Here is a 16,195-nt window from a genome sequence, read left to right as displayed (position 1 = left end):
GGAGAAAAGAAGGTGGGAGAGACAGAGCCTGCTTATTTGTTCTTTGCTCAAAATTAAAGCTGCAGGTGTAGTTTTCCACTCAAGATGGTGAGGGACACTAAATTAGGGAAAAAACAAAACCAAAATCCAACAAGCAAGGGGAATTTCAATTGCCATCCTTAAACCAATAGGCGAAGAAGAAAGTGCCAGACGTACACTATAGATTCAGGCCTAGAAGAACAACTAACATGAAAGCAAGCCAGGTTGGTTTTAACTTAAACATGGAGATGGCCATTGCTCATAAGGTACATTGTGCCTTCTTTTTGGTATGCACTCTAGCAGGGTGGCTTCCCAGGTGGTGCTAGTGGTAAAGAACTCACCTGCTCATGCAGGAGACATAACAAACGCAGGTTCTATCCCTGGGTTGGGAAGATCCCCTGAAACAGGAAATAGCAACAACCCACTCTAGTAATCTTGCCGAGAAACCCACGGACAGAGAAGCCTGGTGAGCTACAGACCATGGGGTCACAGAGTCTAACACAACTAAGCATGAGGGCACGCACACGCACACACACACACACACACACACACACTCTCACTCACTCACTCTCGCAGGGTACCCAAGTGAGCTGGCCAAATTTAAAGGGGGCGGTTTCTGATGATACCTGATGTGTCAGGAAAATAAGTATTAATATAAGCTGACTATAAAAACAGCCAACTGCTAAATAACAGGAAGAGAAGGACCTGTTTGCTTGCTAAGTTCTCCACAAAGGCTTCCTTAGTTCTCCACAAAGGCTTCCTTACATATAAATAGGTCACATGGAAAGTTATTTCCTGATGATGTTACATTCTCTGAGTCTGAAAGTTAGAGAGCAGAGCACGCCTGAGGATGGGCCCTGTCCTTCCAGATGTGGTATGACATGCATGTGTGTGTGCTAAGTCTCTTCAGTCACGTCTGACTCTGTGTGATCCTGTGGACTACAGCCCGCCAGGCTCCTCTGTCCATGGAATTCTCCAGGCAGGAAGACTGGAGTGGATGTCCACGCCCTTCTACAGGGGATCTTCAAATCCTGGGGTCAAACCCATGTCTCTCACATCTCCTGCGTTGCAAGCGGGCTCCTTACCACTAGTGCTACATGGGAAGCCCCGTGATCTGACATACTGGTGGGTAACAGAAAGGCTGAAGGATTAATAAATAATTGAGAATTAGGAAACATGCACTATGAAAATTTAAAATCAAGGTTAACTTCAATTTTACTAGAATTTAACAACAAATAACAATTGAAACTAAAGATATGGATTAACTTCAGATAAAGAGATATCATTTCATGGAGATTAAAAAACTTTAAAGCAGAAAGATCTTTTACAAAGGCTTAAAATATTGGGGCCAATATGTTTGTTTAGGGGCATAAGTAAAAGTTTTTAGAAAGTAAAGTACTTTCTAATGCTTCTCAGCAATAAAAACGAAATGAATTATTGGTATACAACAACATGGAATATCTCAAAATAATTATGCTGAGAGGCCATACCCAAAGAATACATACTGTGCAAATATAATATATAAACTCTAGAAAAATGCATATAGAAAATTTTCTATAAAGAAAGCTGAGCGCCGAAGAATTGATGATTTGAACTGTGGTGTTGGAGAAGACTCTTGAGAATCCCTTGGACTGCAAGGAGATCCAACCAGTCCATCCTAAAGGAGATCAGTCCTGAATATTCATTGGAAGGACTGATGCTGAAGCTGAAACTCCAATACTGTGGCCACCTGAGGCAAAGAGCTGACTCAATTGAAAAGATCCTGACGCTGGGTAAGATTGAGGGCAGGAGGAGAAGGGGGCAACAGAGGATGAGATGGTTGGATGGCATCACCAACTCAACGGACATGAGTCTGAGTAAATTCTAGGAGTTGGTGATGGACAAGGAGGCCTGGCATGCTGCAGTCCACGGGGTCGCAAAGAGTTGGGCACAACTGAGCAACTGAACTGAACTGAGAAAATGCACGTTATATAGACTAACAGGGAACAGATTCCTGCGGTGAGAGAGGGTAGTGAGAAGGATTAAAAAGGGCTCTGACAGCACTTTGGAGATCATGGAGGTATTTATTATCTTGATTGTGGTGATGGTTTCATAGGTGTATAAAATATAAAAAAATATCAAACTGTACACTGTAAATACATAGATTTGTATATTTGAATTACAAAGCTATTAATAAAACCAAAACTTCAATAAATTTCTATCTTCTAAAGGAAATTATATGTTACATTTTTGTCAAATGTGTATGTTAAAGAACTTGAAACAATAACATAGAAGGTTTTTATAAAGATATTAATCATGAACTGAAAAAGGATTTTGTAACTGGCCTTTTACACTATAATACTAATGTTCCACCTCAGAACCTGGAGGTTATGCAGGTCTGTATGTACACAGTCCCTATTTCTCCTGCTTTGCAATGCAAGAAATTTCATCTTTATACCACACAATGTCTAGTGTGACATATAAGTAAATAGTTAAATAGATAAATGTATTGCTATTGTTAATAACCATCACTGCAAGAAACTTCCTGAAGACCTTTCTTGGCAAGGACAGAACAAAGATAAGTGATAAGAAGTGAGAATAATGGTATTTCATTAAGAGCAGAGCAGCTAGTCTATATCTGGTCTTGAATGAATTTTTGAGAGAAGGTGCATTCTTGTATCAAACATGTGATACATTTGTGTATAAAAAGACAAAAGCAATACATACAGTAATAAGTAATATGGCTTCCCTGGTGGTTCAATGGTAAAGAATTCACCTGCAATGCAGGAGGCTGCCTACAATGCATTGGATCCCTGGGTCGGGAAGATCCCCTGGAGAAAGAAATGGTAACCCACTCCAGTATTCTTGCCTGGGAAACCCCATGGACAGAGAAGCCTGGCGGGTTACAGTCCATGGGGTGCAAAGAGTTCGACACAACCTCATGACTAAACCACCACACCACAGACCCTTCATAAATACAGAGTTTAGAACTTTTCCTTGACCATAAAAATGTTTAGGATTATTGTTCAAAATCAGAATTTGCTTACAGAACTTTGTTTTGAGAACCAAACACAGAGACTTGGGCATAAAATCTTGGCTATAACTTGAAATTTGTTAAAAATGTACACAGACTAATTTTCGAGCAAAGAGATCCTGAGGTTTCTAGGGGAAGTAGGAGAGAATGCTCAGATCCTAACTACCTTCAAAGGTGAGTAAGAGTAAAAAATAACAGATTGAGGACTGTGCCCAATGTCCACTTATAGTCCATAAGTGATTAACAGAAACTGGAAAATTATAAACTGTCTTCCATATTTAATCATAATCAATAAAAAATATTCAATAAAAATATAAAAACATTAGAGCATATGTAATTACAACTGATACTAGGCCTCTAATCTTTATTGCTTTCCTGAGATAACCAGAAGCCTATTTTTGGTAAAATAAACTACTGGTAATTCACAGAGGTTCTCACCCACCCTCATCTAAGCTCTGATCAGCAGCAGGAAGGGATACATTTAGAAGCCTGTAGTATTTGTACTCTTCCTTTCCCCAAAGAAATTTTTCTTATCAAAGGAAATAGTTCTATTTCGGTCCTCACTTCCTGTGGGAAATGCTGGCATGGTGTCTGGTGAGCATGGCCATCATGTTATTTCTAACCCCAATGTCCACAGTACTCCAGATGCCCTGCACTAGAAGGAAAGTCTCTAACATTTCTTTTGCTATTTCTAAAGGAACTTTAGCTATGTCATAGCTGCAAAGAATACCTGCAGAGCACTACAGAAACGATACGGTGAAATTAGAACACAAAGAAGGTCAGCAAAGGAGTCGAATATAATTGTATAGAAACTGGGTTTCATAATATGAAGTTGAAAGGCTTGGTAGCTCACTGCTATTAGCTGATAATTATGAGACTCTATGTTATCAGACTTGTCATTAAGAGCAAAGTAGTCTTAATTAGTAGGTTCATAAAAGGAAACATCGCTGGCTCAGAAAGTTATCAAAAACTGGATGAATAGAATCACTTTACCTTGAGTTTTCTAGAATTTGTTCTGGGTTAAGATTAATTCATGATTCCAAAACAGTTACTAAGTGTCCTACTATGTATCAGATACTGTGACATTTGAAACAAAGAGATGAAGTATAGGGCATTAGAGGGTCCTGACAACATTACAGTCCCAGGTTCCAGTTTTCTCCTAAGAGGCAAGTGCATCCTCTCCCTTCCTTTGAACAGGTAATACCACCAAATTGCTTTTTGTGACAATTTAAGGTTGTTCTTTTGCTGCTGTTACTTGGAACTAAAGGATTCCTGCTGAACACAAATATGAAAATTGTTCCTATCTGAAAGTCAAAATATACCAAACTGGGTCTAGAAGCAAAGTAGCCTAAATCTGACTTCCTTTCACTCTACCTTTGATGATTTTCTCTATCTCAAATTCCCCACAAGGAAACAAAGCACTAATAGCTGAGTTTATTAAAAGATGAAGAGAAACAATAATCACTTTGTTGCACTTCAGTTCTGTGCTTAGGTATGGAATGAAAGGATAGAAGATTCGAGTTATGAGTTTCTAATTTATAGTTCAGATGCTCATGCCAAGAGTGACATGTTAGAAATGGACAGGATACAGGGTCAACTCAAGCTATATGTCAAGTAATATGACAATCGGTCATATTACTTACAAGAGCAACTCATGAAACAAATCAATTTTCTCACAGGACACAAATTTCCCACTTTTCATGCTAAGCTATTTCCTTTCAGTGGAGCTGCCCACTCTCAACCAAATGAAAACACACTGGACAGACATAGTCAAATGGCTGAAAAGAATCTAATCTACTATAACCCTAAAGGACAAAATATTTACTCTAAGAAAATAGTGTGTTTCTCCGGTTAAAAACAGGAGGAACACTGATAAGGAAAGGAACCAGGCTTTCAACTGGCAGAAATACTCTGGACAGAGAGGAGAATTCATTTTGAGACAACACACCTCTGAAAAGTTAATAAAGTCCTGATAAATTGATATAGCATCACCGACTCGATGGACATGAGTTTGCGTGAACTCCGGGAGTTGGTGATGGACAGGGAGGCCTGGCATGCTGTGATTCATGAGGTCGCAGAGAGTCGGACACAACTGAGCAACTGAACTGAAGACAAAGAAAGAGAAGCTCAGCCCAGGAGGCTCAAGACCTAATTGATGACATATACAGAAGAGACACCAGCGGAAACAGGAGTGCGGGAGTGGAGCGGGATGATGTGTCCGCTGTGCCTATGGAGGGCAACAAGTCCAAACCAGGGCTAGTCAGAACACGCCACGGGAGAAGGATGAAATGGACAGAAGATGAAACTGATAGGATACCTGATGGGCCTGAATGTGCTGAGAGGAGATATAGACAACAGGCAAAGTGCCTCTACAAATTTAAGAAGACAGAAATCATACCAAGCGTTGTTTCCAACCACAACGGTATGAAACTAGAATCAATTAGATGAAGAGAAACAGGGACTTCCCTGGTGGTGCAGGGAAGTGGGAGTGGCAAAGAATCTGCCTGCCAATGCAGGGGACATGGGTTCTACCCCTGGTCTGGGAAGACTGCACCTGCCACGGGGCAACTAGGCCCGTGCGCCACACCTACTGAAGCCCGTGCTCCACAACAAGAGACGCCACCTCAACGAGAAGTCTCTGCACTGCCAACTAGAGGGCAGGCCCTGCTCACTGCAACTAAAGGAAGTCCACGCACAGCAACAGCTATAAACTAATTAACTAAAAAAAGACATGTGAAAACACAAACACGTGGATACTAACCAACACGCTGCTAAAAACCCATGGATCAGTAAGAAACTGAAGATGAAACCAGACAGTATCTCAAGACAAACTGAAAATAAAAACACAGCTTTCCAACATCTACATGAGGCAGCAAAAAGCACTTAGAAGGAAGTTCACAGCAATACAAGCCTACCCCAAGAAACAGGAAAATTCTCAAACCTAAGTTACCATCTAACAGAATTAGAAAAAGAGGAAAAGCCCAAAATCAGTAGAAGGAAAGGGGAAAAAAAATCGGAGAGAAAAAAGTTCAGTAGATACCAAAAAATAATTGAAAAGATAAATGAAACCGAGAGCTGTCTTTTTTTTCCCCTAAATGATAAACAAAATGGGTAAGCCTTTAGTCAGACTCATCTAGGGCGAAAAAAAAGGAGGACCCAAATAAGCAAAATAAGTAATGAAAGAGAAGTTACAAGCAATATTGCAGAGGTTAAAAAAACATAAGAGAATACTATGAACAGTTATATGCCAAGAAATTAGATAACTAGAAAAAATGGATAAATTTCTAGACATATACAATCTTCCCAGACTGAATCAGGAAGAAACAGACAATCTGAACAGACTGATCACTAGTGTAATTGAATTAGTATTCAAAACACTCTCAAGCAAGTCCAGGATCGGATGGCTTCACAGGGAAATTCTATCAAACATATAAAGAAGGGCTATTATTTTCTCCCATTCTGAAGGCTGTCTTTTCACCTTACTTATAGTTTCCTTTGCTGTGCAGAAGCTTTTGATTTTAATTAGGCCCCATTCGTTTATTTTTGCTTTTATTTCCAATATTCTGGGAGGTGGGTCTTGGAGGATCCTGCTGTGATTTACGTCGGAGAGTGTTTTGCCTACGTTCTCCTCTAGGAGTTTTATAGAATCTGGTCTTACATTTAGCTCTCTAATCCATTTTGAGTTTATTTTGGCATATGAAGCAATTGATAAAGGATTAATCTCCAAAGTATACAAGCAGCTCCTGCAGCTCAATTCCAGAAAAATAAATGACCCAATCAAAAAATGGGCCAAAGAACTAAACAGACATTTCTCCAAAGAAGACATACAGATGGCTAACAAACACATGAAAAAATGCTCAACATCCCTCATCATCAGAGAAATGCAAATCAAAACCACCACAATGAGATACCATTTCACACCTGTCAGAATGGCTGCTATCCAAAAGTCTACATGCAATAAATGCTGGAGAGGGTGTGGAGAGAAGGGAACCCTCTTACACTGTTGGTGGGAATGCAAACTAGTACAGCCACTATGGAGAACAGTGTGGAGATTCCTCAAAAAACTGGAAATAGAACTGCCATATGATCCAGCAATCGCACTCCTGGGCATACACACCGAGGAAACCAGAATTGAAAGAGACACATGTACTCCAATGTTCATTGCAGCACTGTTTATAATAGCCAGGACATGGAAGCAACCTAGATGTCCATCTGCAGACGAATGGATAAGAAAGCTGTGGTACATATACACAATGGAGTATTATTCAGCCATTAAAAAGAATGCATTTGAATCAGTTCTAATGAGGTGGATGAAACTGGAGCCTATTATACAGAGTGAAGTAAGCCAGAAAGAAAAACACCAATACAGTATACTAACACATATATATGGAATTTAGAAAGATGCAAGTGATAACCCTGTATACAAGACAGCAAAAGAGACACAGATGTATAGAACAGTCTTTGGGACTCTGTGGGAGAGGGTGAGGGTGGGATGATTTGGGGGAATGGCACTGAAACATGTATGTTGTCATATGTGAAACGAATCTCCAGTTCAGGGTCGATGCATGTTACAGGATGCTCGGGGCTGGTGTGCGGGGATGACCCAGAGGGAGGATAAAGGGAGGAGGCAGGTGGGAGGGGGGTTCAGGAGGGGGAACTCATGTACACCTGGGGCGGATTCATGTCAATGTATGGCAAAACCAACCAATATAATATCGTAAAATAATTAGCCTTCAATAAAATAAATAAATAAATAAGAAGGAAAAAAAAATAAAGAAGGGCTAACAACTATTTTTCTCTAACTACTCCAAAAAATTAAAGATAAGGGAACACAAATTTGTTCTACAAGGCCATCATTACCCTTATAACAAAACCAAACTAAGAGAGTACAAAAAAGAATATTAGATGCTAAAATAGATGCAAAAATTATTGACAAAATAATAAATCAAATTCAGTACAGAAGAATGTGAATATAGATGCAAATTTTTTTGACAAAATAATAACATACCAAATTCAACAATATATAAACAGGATTATATACCATTATCAAGCAGAATTTATTTCAGGGATGCAAGGATGATTAAATATCCACAAACCAACCAATGTGATATATCACATCAAGAAAAATAAGGTTAGAAATCACATGATCATCTTAATAGATGCATAAAAAGCATTTGACAAAATTCAACATCCATGCATGATTTAAAAAAACTCTCATCAAAATTGGTATAGAGGAGACACATCTAAACGTAAATAAAGGCCATTTATGACAACCCAGAGCAAACATTAATGAAACAAAAAGGCAACCTATGGAATGGTAGAAGGTATTTGCAAATGATATGTCTGATTAGGGATTAATATCCAAAATACACAAACAGTTCATACAGCTTAATACCAAAACCAAACCAAACCAAACAACCTGACTGAAAAATGGCAGAAGATGTGAATAAGTATTTTTCCAAATAAGTTTTACAGATGGCCAAAAGGCACTTGAAAAGGATGCTCAACACGGCTAATCGTTAGAGAAATGGAAATCAGAACCACAGTGACATACCCTCTCACACCTGTCTGACTGGCTATCACCAAAAAGACCACAAACAACAAATGTTGGTGAAGATGTGGAGAAGAGGGAGCACTAGTACACTGTTGGTGGGATGTAAATTGGGGTTGCCTCTATGGAAGACCAATGGAGGCTCCTAAAAAAAAAGCAAACTAAAAATAGAACTACCACACGATCCAGCAATTCTACTCCTAAGTATATAATCCAAGGAAATGAAAACACTAATTTGAAAAGATACATGGACCTCAATGTTCACAGCAACATTAATTATAGTAGACACGATATGGAAACAACCTAAGTGCTCATCAACAGATAAATGGATACAGAAGATGTGGCACATATACACTGGCATATTATTCCATAAAAAGAATGAAATACTGCCATTTGCAGCAATGTGAACGAATCTAGAGAATAGTATGCTAAGTGCAATAAGTTAGACAAAGACAAATGCTGTATGTTTTCACTTGTGGAATCTAAAATAAACAAACAAAACAAGAGAACAAATGAATACAACAGACACAGGGAACAAACTAGTAGTTACCAGTCGGGAAAGAAGTGGAGAGGAGCAAGACAGAAACAGAAGATGAAGATGCACAAACTACTACGTATAAAATAAGCTACAAAGACACACTGTGCAGCACAGGGAGTATAGCCAATAGTTTGTAAGAACTTTACATGGAGCATAATCTATAGAAATACTGAATCACTAAGCTGTACACCTGAAAATAATATTACAAATCAACTGTAGTTCAATTAACACACACACACTCACACACACACACACACACTCACACACACAAATATCTGTATAATAACTGGATAACTTACTAGTTGTCTTAAAAAGTCAAGCCAAATTGGAAAACTTATTTTTTTGGTGCAAATAAAGTATAAAGTTATATTTGCCAACTTTTTAAAGAAACTCGCCTTCACTAATAAGTTTCTGTGAGATAACAAGAGATCCAACAAGTCCATCCTAAAGGAAATCAGTCCTGAATATTCATTGAAAGGACTGATGCTGAAACTGAAACTCCAATACTTGGGCTACCGGATGCAAAGAACTGACTCATCTGAAAAGACCGTGATTCTGGGGAAGATTGAAGGCGGGAGGAGAAGGGGACAACAGAGGGTGAGATGGTTGGATGGCACCACCAATTCGATGCACATGAGTTTGAGTAAGCTCCAGGAGTTGGTGATGGACAGGGAAGCCTGGCGTGCTGCAGTCCATGGGGTCACAAAGAGTTGGACATGACTGAGTGACTGAACTGAACAAGAAAAAAGAAAAGAAGGTCACTTCTTTATCTGGGTTCCCATAGCATTATGTAGACATCTTTATTGCAATATTTAAAAGCTGCATTTTAATTTTTTATTTATATATCTGCCACTCTTCATATGTAGGCAAATACTAACTTTAGGAAAAACAGAACATATGTAAAAAGAGAAAAATAACTGTAGTCTACTGAATGATTCAGCAGTGCCAACAAAATAATGCAAACACTGAATGAAGTTCTAAACAAAATTATCACGTAAGTTTTAGGAAGAATGGGAGATAGGAAGTATGAATGTGTGGTGGGAAGAGGAATGGTGGGAGAGATCTAAACTGAAATTTTCCACAGTAGGAAATCAATGGGCAGTGCCAACACTGAAAAATCAAGAAAAGTCAATAAAAGTTTATTATTTAGTGACATGGAGGTAAATATCCAAAGAAACAGCTCAGAGTTGAAAGTGGTAGTCTTTGGGGAACAGGAAACAGGAGAGTGTCCCAGGACACAAAACAAAGGACCGGTATTCTTCCATAAAAGCCTTGTAAAACTGTCTGGCTCAAGTTTTATGCATATTTAACAATAATTTTTTAAAAAAACTTAAACAAAAATTTTAAAAATAAGTGAAGGAAGTAAGCAGTGCTATGATCTGTCTCCACCGGTTTCAGAGTGACTTCTGGAGACAGAACTGAGCCTGGTTTCAATCATGGGAATGATGAAAATCAAGAGTGATGAAGACAGGATGCTTGGGAAAGAAGCACTACCAACCAGTCCGAGTCAAATCCTGAATGTGAACCCTGAGGCCACTTCGTTCCTGAGAGTGTGTTCATTTGTAAAACTGCTTGTGACCATGAGGGAGAACTTGGGTTCCTTTCATCGAAAAGGGCTGCCGTTTTCTGGACGTTTGGCTAGAAGACAATGCTCCTCAAGTCCTGAGGGAAACCAATGGGCAGTCCTGCTGGGAGCTGTTGCCCAGCTGCTCTGATTCATCTCCCTGAAAATGCAACTGTTCCCTGATAGGTGAGTCACATGCAAATAAGGTACAGCAGTTGAATGTCATAAGCCCAAGGTACGACATGAGAGGGCTCTTTATAATTTGCCTCGCTACACGCTCAACCAAAAAACTTACTGGGCTAGAAGGATCTGAGGATAGGCAATAGCCGTGTAATCAAGCAAATTTTTACAGAGATAATAAGATTAAATATTTTCTCTCTACGAAAAAATTCCAAGGATAAAACACAAACACAGTAAGAAACACACGTAATTAGCATTTGCTGGATTTCATTGTTTTAAATATGGCAGCAAGTCTTTTAGGGGAAGGAGTGGCTTCAATCAAGTAAGATTCAATTAACTGACCGGGAATTCCCCAAAGTACTAATAATAATCTCTAATTACGTGAAGATATCCATGGAAATGTAATGAGGCAGAAAATTACTTATAATTGCCAGATCTCTTCTAAAGAAAAGCACAGTATGCAGCTGAAAGAAATATTTTCTTAGAAACTTCTTAATTTGAAGATTTTAGGGAGTTAGGTATGAACCCTGGGTATAGCAGGGAGCAGGCTGCCCCTCACCATCAGCGGGGACAGCCAATCTCATCTACAAACAATAAATGCTGGTAAGGATGTGGATAAGAGGAAACCCTCTACACTGCCACTGAGAATGTACACTGACACAGCCATTATGGAGAACGGTATGAAGATTCCTTAAAAAAACTGAGAACAAATCTGCCATATAACCCAGCAACCTCGCTACTGGGCACATACCCTGAGAAAGCCACAATTCTAAAAGACACACGTACCCCAACATTGACTGTAGCACTATTTACAACAGCCAAGACATGGAAACAACGCTAGATATCCATCTACAGGTTAACGGATAAAGAAGATGTGGTACATAAATACAGTGGAATATTACTCAGCCATAAAAAAGAGCAAATTTGAGACAGCTCTAGTGAGGTGGATGAACCTAGAGCCTATTACACTGATTGAAGTCAGAAAGAGAGAAACAAATATTGTGTATTAACGCACGTACATAAAATCTAGCAAAACAGTACTGATGAACCTATTTGCAGGGACGGAATGGAGATGCAGATGTCGAGGTGAATTGGTGGACACAGCGGGGCAAGCAGAGAATGGGAAGAAAGGAGAAAGCAGCATCAATATACATACACTATCATGTGTGAAAGAGACAGCTGGTGAGAAGTTGCTGCATAACACAAGAAGCCCAGGCTGGTGCTCTGTGATGACCTGGAGGGTGGGATGAGGGTGGGGTGGGAGGGAGGCTCAAAAGAGAGGGGATATGTGTACCATTATGGCTGATTCAGACCTCTGTGGTGGCTCCGATGGTAAAGTGTCTGCCTGCAGTGTGGGAGACCCGGGTTCAATCCCTGGGTTGGGAAGATGCTCTGGAGAAGGAAATGGCAACCCACTCCAGTATTCTTGCCTGGAAAATCCTGTGGACGGAGGAGCATGGTAGGCTATACAGTCCATGGGGTTGCAAAGAGTCTGACACGACTGAGTGACTTCACTTCTTCTTCATGACTGATTCACATTGTTGTACAGCAGAAACCAACACAATACTGTAAAGCAATTTTCCTCCAATTAAAAAAAAAAATTCAAACCCATAGGGAATTTGAAAGAACCAAATGTGAACACCCAAACATCCTTCACCTACATTTCACCAATTGTTAAGATTTTACCACTTTGTGTTCGTGCTCTCCCTTGCTCTTCGTTTCTATCTGGTACATTTGATCCATTCATCATATCTTTTTTCACCCTGAAACATTTGGAAGTAAGTTGAAGGCATCTTTTTACACTATCCCTTAAATATTTTGGAATATGGCTCCTAGGAATAGAAATGTTCCCCTTTGTAAAAAATCAATAAACAGAAAGCTCAATTAAGAAGTCAGGAAGCCAGAAGGGGGAGCTCTCATGCCCTGTGACAGCCAATACCAGGGTCAACAGGAAGAAGAAAACCTTCCTTTTCTTGCCAGGCCAATGAGAGACGGTTAGGCTGCTAGGATAGAATGAAAAGACACTACACTTCCAACCCTCAATTCCACCAATGGACTCTTTGTTCATTTTAGCTCTTCCGACTTTCTTTTTCCCTTTGAGATGAGTCCTTCCTCCTCTTCTTGTTGCATAAGGATCTGCATGTAGCTCTCCATGGTTAGAGACCCCTTAAATAAACCCACTTTTGTTGGAGAAACAACTGGAGGTTTATTTGTTTTAGGCTAACACCTTCATAAACACAATACCATTATGAAACCTAAGAAAACTGACATTAATTCAATAACATGTAAACTTTCTCAATCGTCCCAAAATGTCTTTCATAGCTATTTTCATTTGATTTCCTGATCCAGGATCCAATACATTGAATTTGGTTGCTACAGTTCTGGAAGAAATGTTTAAATAAGACACAAAGGGCACTCCTGCATCAGGTGATAAACCCCAGAAGTAACTGATCACTTTCTTGGAGGGTAGGCACAGTTAACTGTGAGACCCTTTTTGTTTTTTCCGAAATGATACAAAATTTGGGGCCAAAATTGAACTGCTTGGACAACAGAAGAAGGATTATCTTCTTAAAGCTAATGCGCTCACAAAATGTTTAAACACTTACATAAAAGTAGGCTGAAAGTACATGTGTTAGTTGCTAAGTCGTGTCCACCTCTTTGCAGTCCCCCTGCCAGGCTCCTCTGCACATGGGATTCTCCAGGCAACTGGAGTGGGTTGCCACTGACCCAGGGACCAAACCTGGGTCTCCCGCATTGCAGGCAGATTCTTTACTGTCTGAGCCACCAGGGAAGCCCTACAGAGTACATCTTGGAGAACAAACTCAAGTCTTAAAAAGTATGCAAATAAGATCTTGTCTAGGACACCAAATGATTAAGCTGTTCAAAGTGATCTTGGTTTGAGCCTAGGTTGAGAAGAATAATTTTTAAAGATGTGCACTTGACAATAAGAATAAGATCAGGATACCCCCGATTACCTCTGCTGTAGTTGCTCATCAGACATTTGCAGCTCCTCCTTCAAGCGCAGGTACCTGTCTTCTCTCAGCAGCCTAGAGCCATCATAGAGGCTTAGCTCCCGATCATGGATCAACCTTATGGACAGGAGAAGGCCAGAAAACAAATGAATCAGTTTAAATATTGAAGCTATTACAGGTAGAATCAGTCAGTTAGTATTTTAGTCATTTCTATTATTACTGACAATTGAGTCTAACTATTTTGTTAAATGCACTTTTTGATATTTTAAGTTGGCTAGGGGCGGGGAAGCCTGGTGGGCTGCCATCTATGGGGTCACACAGAGTCGGACACGACTGAAGTGACTTAGCAGCAGCAGCAGCAGCAGCAGCGCCATTATACTTGGCAAAAACAGTTGGTTTCTGTACTGGAGGGCAGTAGTCACGGTTACTAGATGTAAACAGGGAGGATGAGGAGGAGGAGAAGGAGCTGGAAAGGGGAAGGAGGAGGGAAACGAAAAGCAATAGCTGAATGAGTGATTCAGGATAACCACGAGGCTGCAGTCCGTAGGGTCGCTAAGGGTCGGACACGACTGAGCGACTTCACTTTCACTTTTCACTTTCACACATTGGAGAAGGAAATGGCAACCCACTCCAGTGTTCTTGCCTGGAGAATCCCAGGGAAGGGGGAGCCTGGTGGGCTTCTGTCTTTGGGTTCGCACAGAGTCGGACACGACTGAAGTGACTCAGCAGCAGCAGCAGCAAACATTAATGAACGAGGCAATTGGCACATACTCCCTTGAGTCTAAGGTAACACTTTAAGGCACAGTATTATCAAAATAGTTCTATCTTTGCAATTACAGGATTTAGAATATCTAAAATCTTTACCAGGAAATAACTAGTGCTATTCCAGATACCAACTATGATGGAACCGAGCCATCCACAGCACAAACAGCATTGTCTTCCAGATGCTGCAGAGCTTAAAGAGTGCTGTTCTAGATCCCACACCAGCCACTAAGGTTTCCTGATGTCCACTGTGCAACCACCCCACAGACTTCCCCTCAGTGAACACTGAGGAGAGGGGAGACTGCACGCTGCAGAGGTCAGCAACATGGGCAGTGGAGTCACTCAGGCGTGGGTGCGAGTCCCAGCCCTGTACCTTATCCGCTGAATGACTGCGGAGGGAGGGAATTGACCCACCTGTCTAAAATTTTATCTTGTATAAAATTAGGGCAGTAACACCAACTGCCCTAACTAAATTTCACAGTATTGCTGTGAAAATTAAATAGCTAATGTAAGGCAGATGCTGAACATAGTTGTTCTCAAACTTAGCTGCAAATTAGAATCTACTGGGAGGAGGTTAAAAATGCCAGTGTTCAGGTCTCACCCTGGATCAATTACATCAGAATCTGAGGAGGTGGAGCCCAGGCATCAGTCATTTCTAAGCCTCACTTCCATAAGGAGATTCCACAGTTGAGTCTAGGAGAAACCTTGGCTTAGCACAAGGCCTCGCTCAGATTAAGAACTCAATGGTAGCTGCTGCTGCTATTACTACTACTTGGCCACACAGGCAAGAAAGAGCTCATAAAAGGAGGCAGTAGGCACTATTTCATTTGTGTTTGCATTTGTCTGTTTAGAAGAGGGAAAAACTGTAACTATATGGAATGTTTATGATAAATCACTGGAAGGTTGTGGTTATGACTTTTAAACGTCCTCAAGCTGAATCAGGATTAACAGTGTTTTTAGAATCTTTAATTATACTCAGTACCTGCATCTCATCAAGGACAAAAAAAAAACTTTGACTACTTAGTTGGGGAACTGGGTTATTCCACTTAGTTGAAATTTCCCAACAAGTTAAAGTTTAGAGTTAAAAGTTAAAAACAAGTGATAGAATCAAGATGCAACAAACAAACAAACTAAAATAGTATCATTAATCTCCCAAAGTGACACAAGATGGGACTATTTTCCATGAAAGTTACAAACGAAGTCTTAACATTAAAGAGAAGTTAACTATGAATGGGTGGATACTACCCTTATGGCAGAAAGTGAAGAGGAACTCAAAAGCCTCTTGATGAAAGTGAAAGAGGAGAGTGAAAAGGTTGGCTTGAAGCTCAACATTCAGAAAACAAAGATCATGGCATCTGGTCCCATCACTTCATGGGAAATAGATGGAAAAACAGTGGAAACAGTGTCAGACTTTGTTTTCTTGGGCTCCAAAATCACTGCAGATGCTGATTGCAGCCATGAAATTAAAATACGCTTGCTCCTTGGAAGGAAAGTTATGACCAACCTTGATAGTATATTAAAAAGCAGAGACATTACTTTGCCGACCAAGGTCCGTCTAGTCAAGGCAATGGTTTTTCCTGTGGTCATGTATGGATGT

General features: G+C 40.1%; 1 protein-coding gene across 1 annotated transcript in view; it reads right to left on the bottom strand.

The window, feature by feature from the left end:
• Nucleotides 1-16,195, bottom strand: part of VWA8 (von Willebrand factor A domain containing 8) — a 399,072-nt gene that overhangs the window by 283,472 nt on the left and 99,405 nt on the right. Inside the window, exon 14 of the mRNA XM_055426030.2 lies at nt 13,840-13,953. Within this exon, the coding sequence (XP_055282005.1) occupies nt 13,840-13,953 (114 nt within the window). The remainder of the gene's footprint in view (nt 1-13,839; nt 13,954-16,195) is intronic.

Source organism: Moschus berezovskii, chromosome 13, assembly GCF_049115385.1.
Source record: "Moschus berezovskii isolate FMDL1 chromosome 13, NW_MosBer_1.0, whole genome shotgun sequence".
NCBI lineage: Eukaryota > Metazoa > Chordata > Mammalia > Artiodactyla > Moschidae > Moschus > Moschus berezovskii.
The sequence above is the reverse complement of the archived record's forward strand: the minus strand, read 5'-3'. Positions and strand labels throughout refer to the sequence as shown.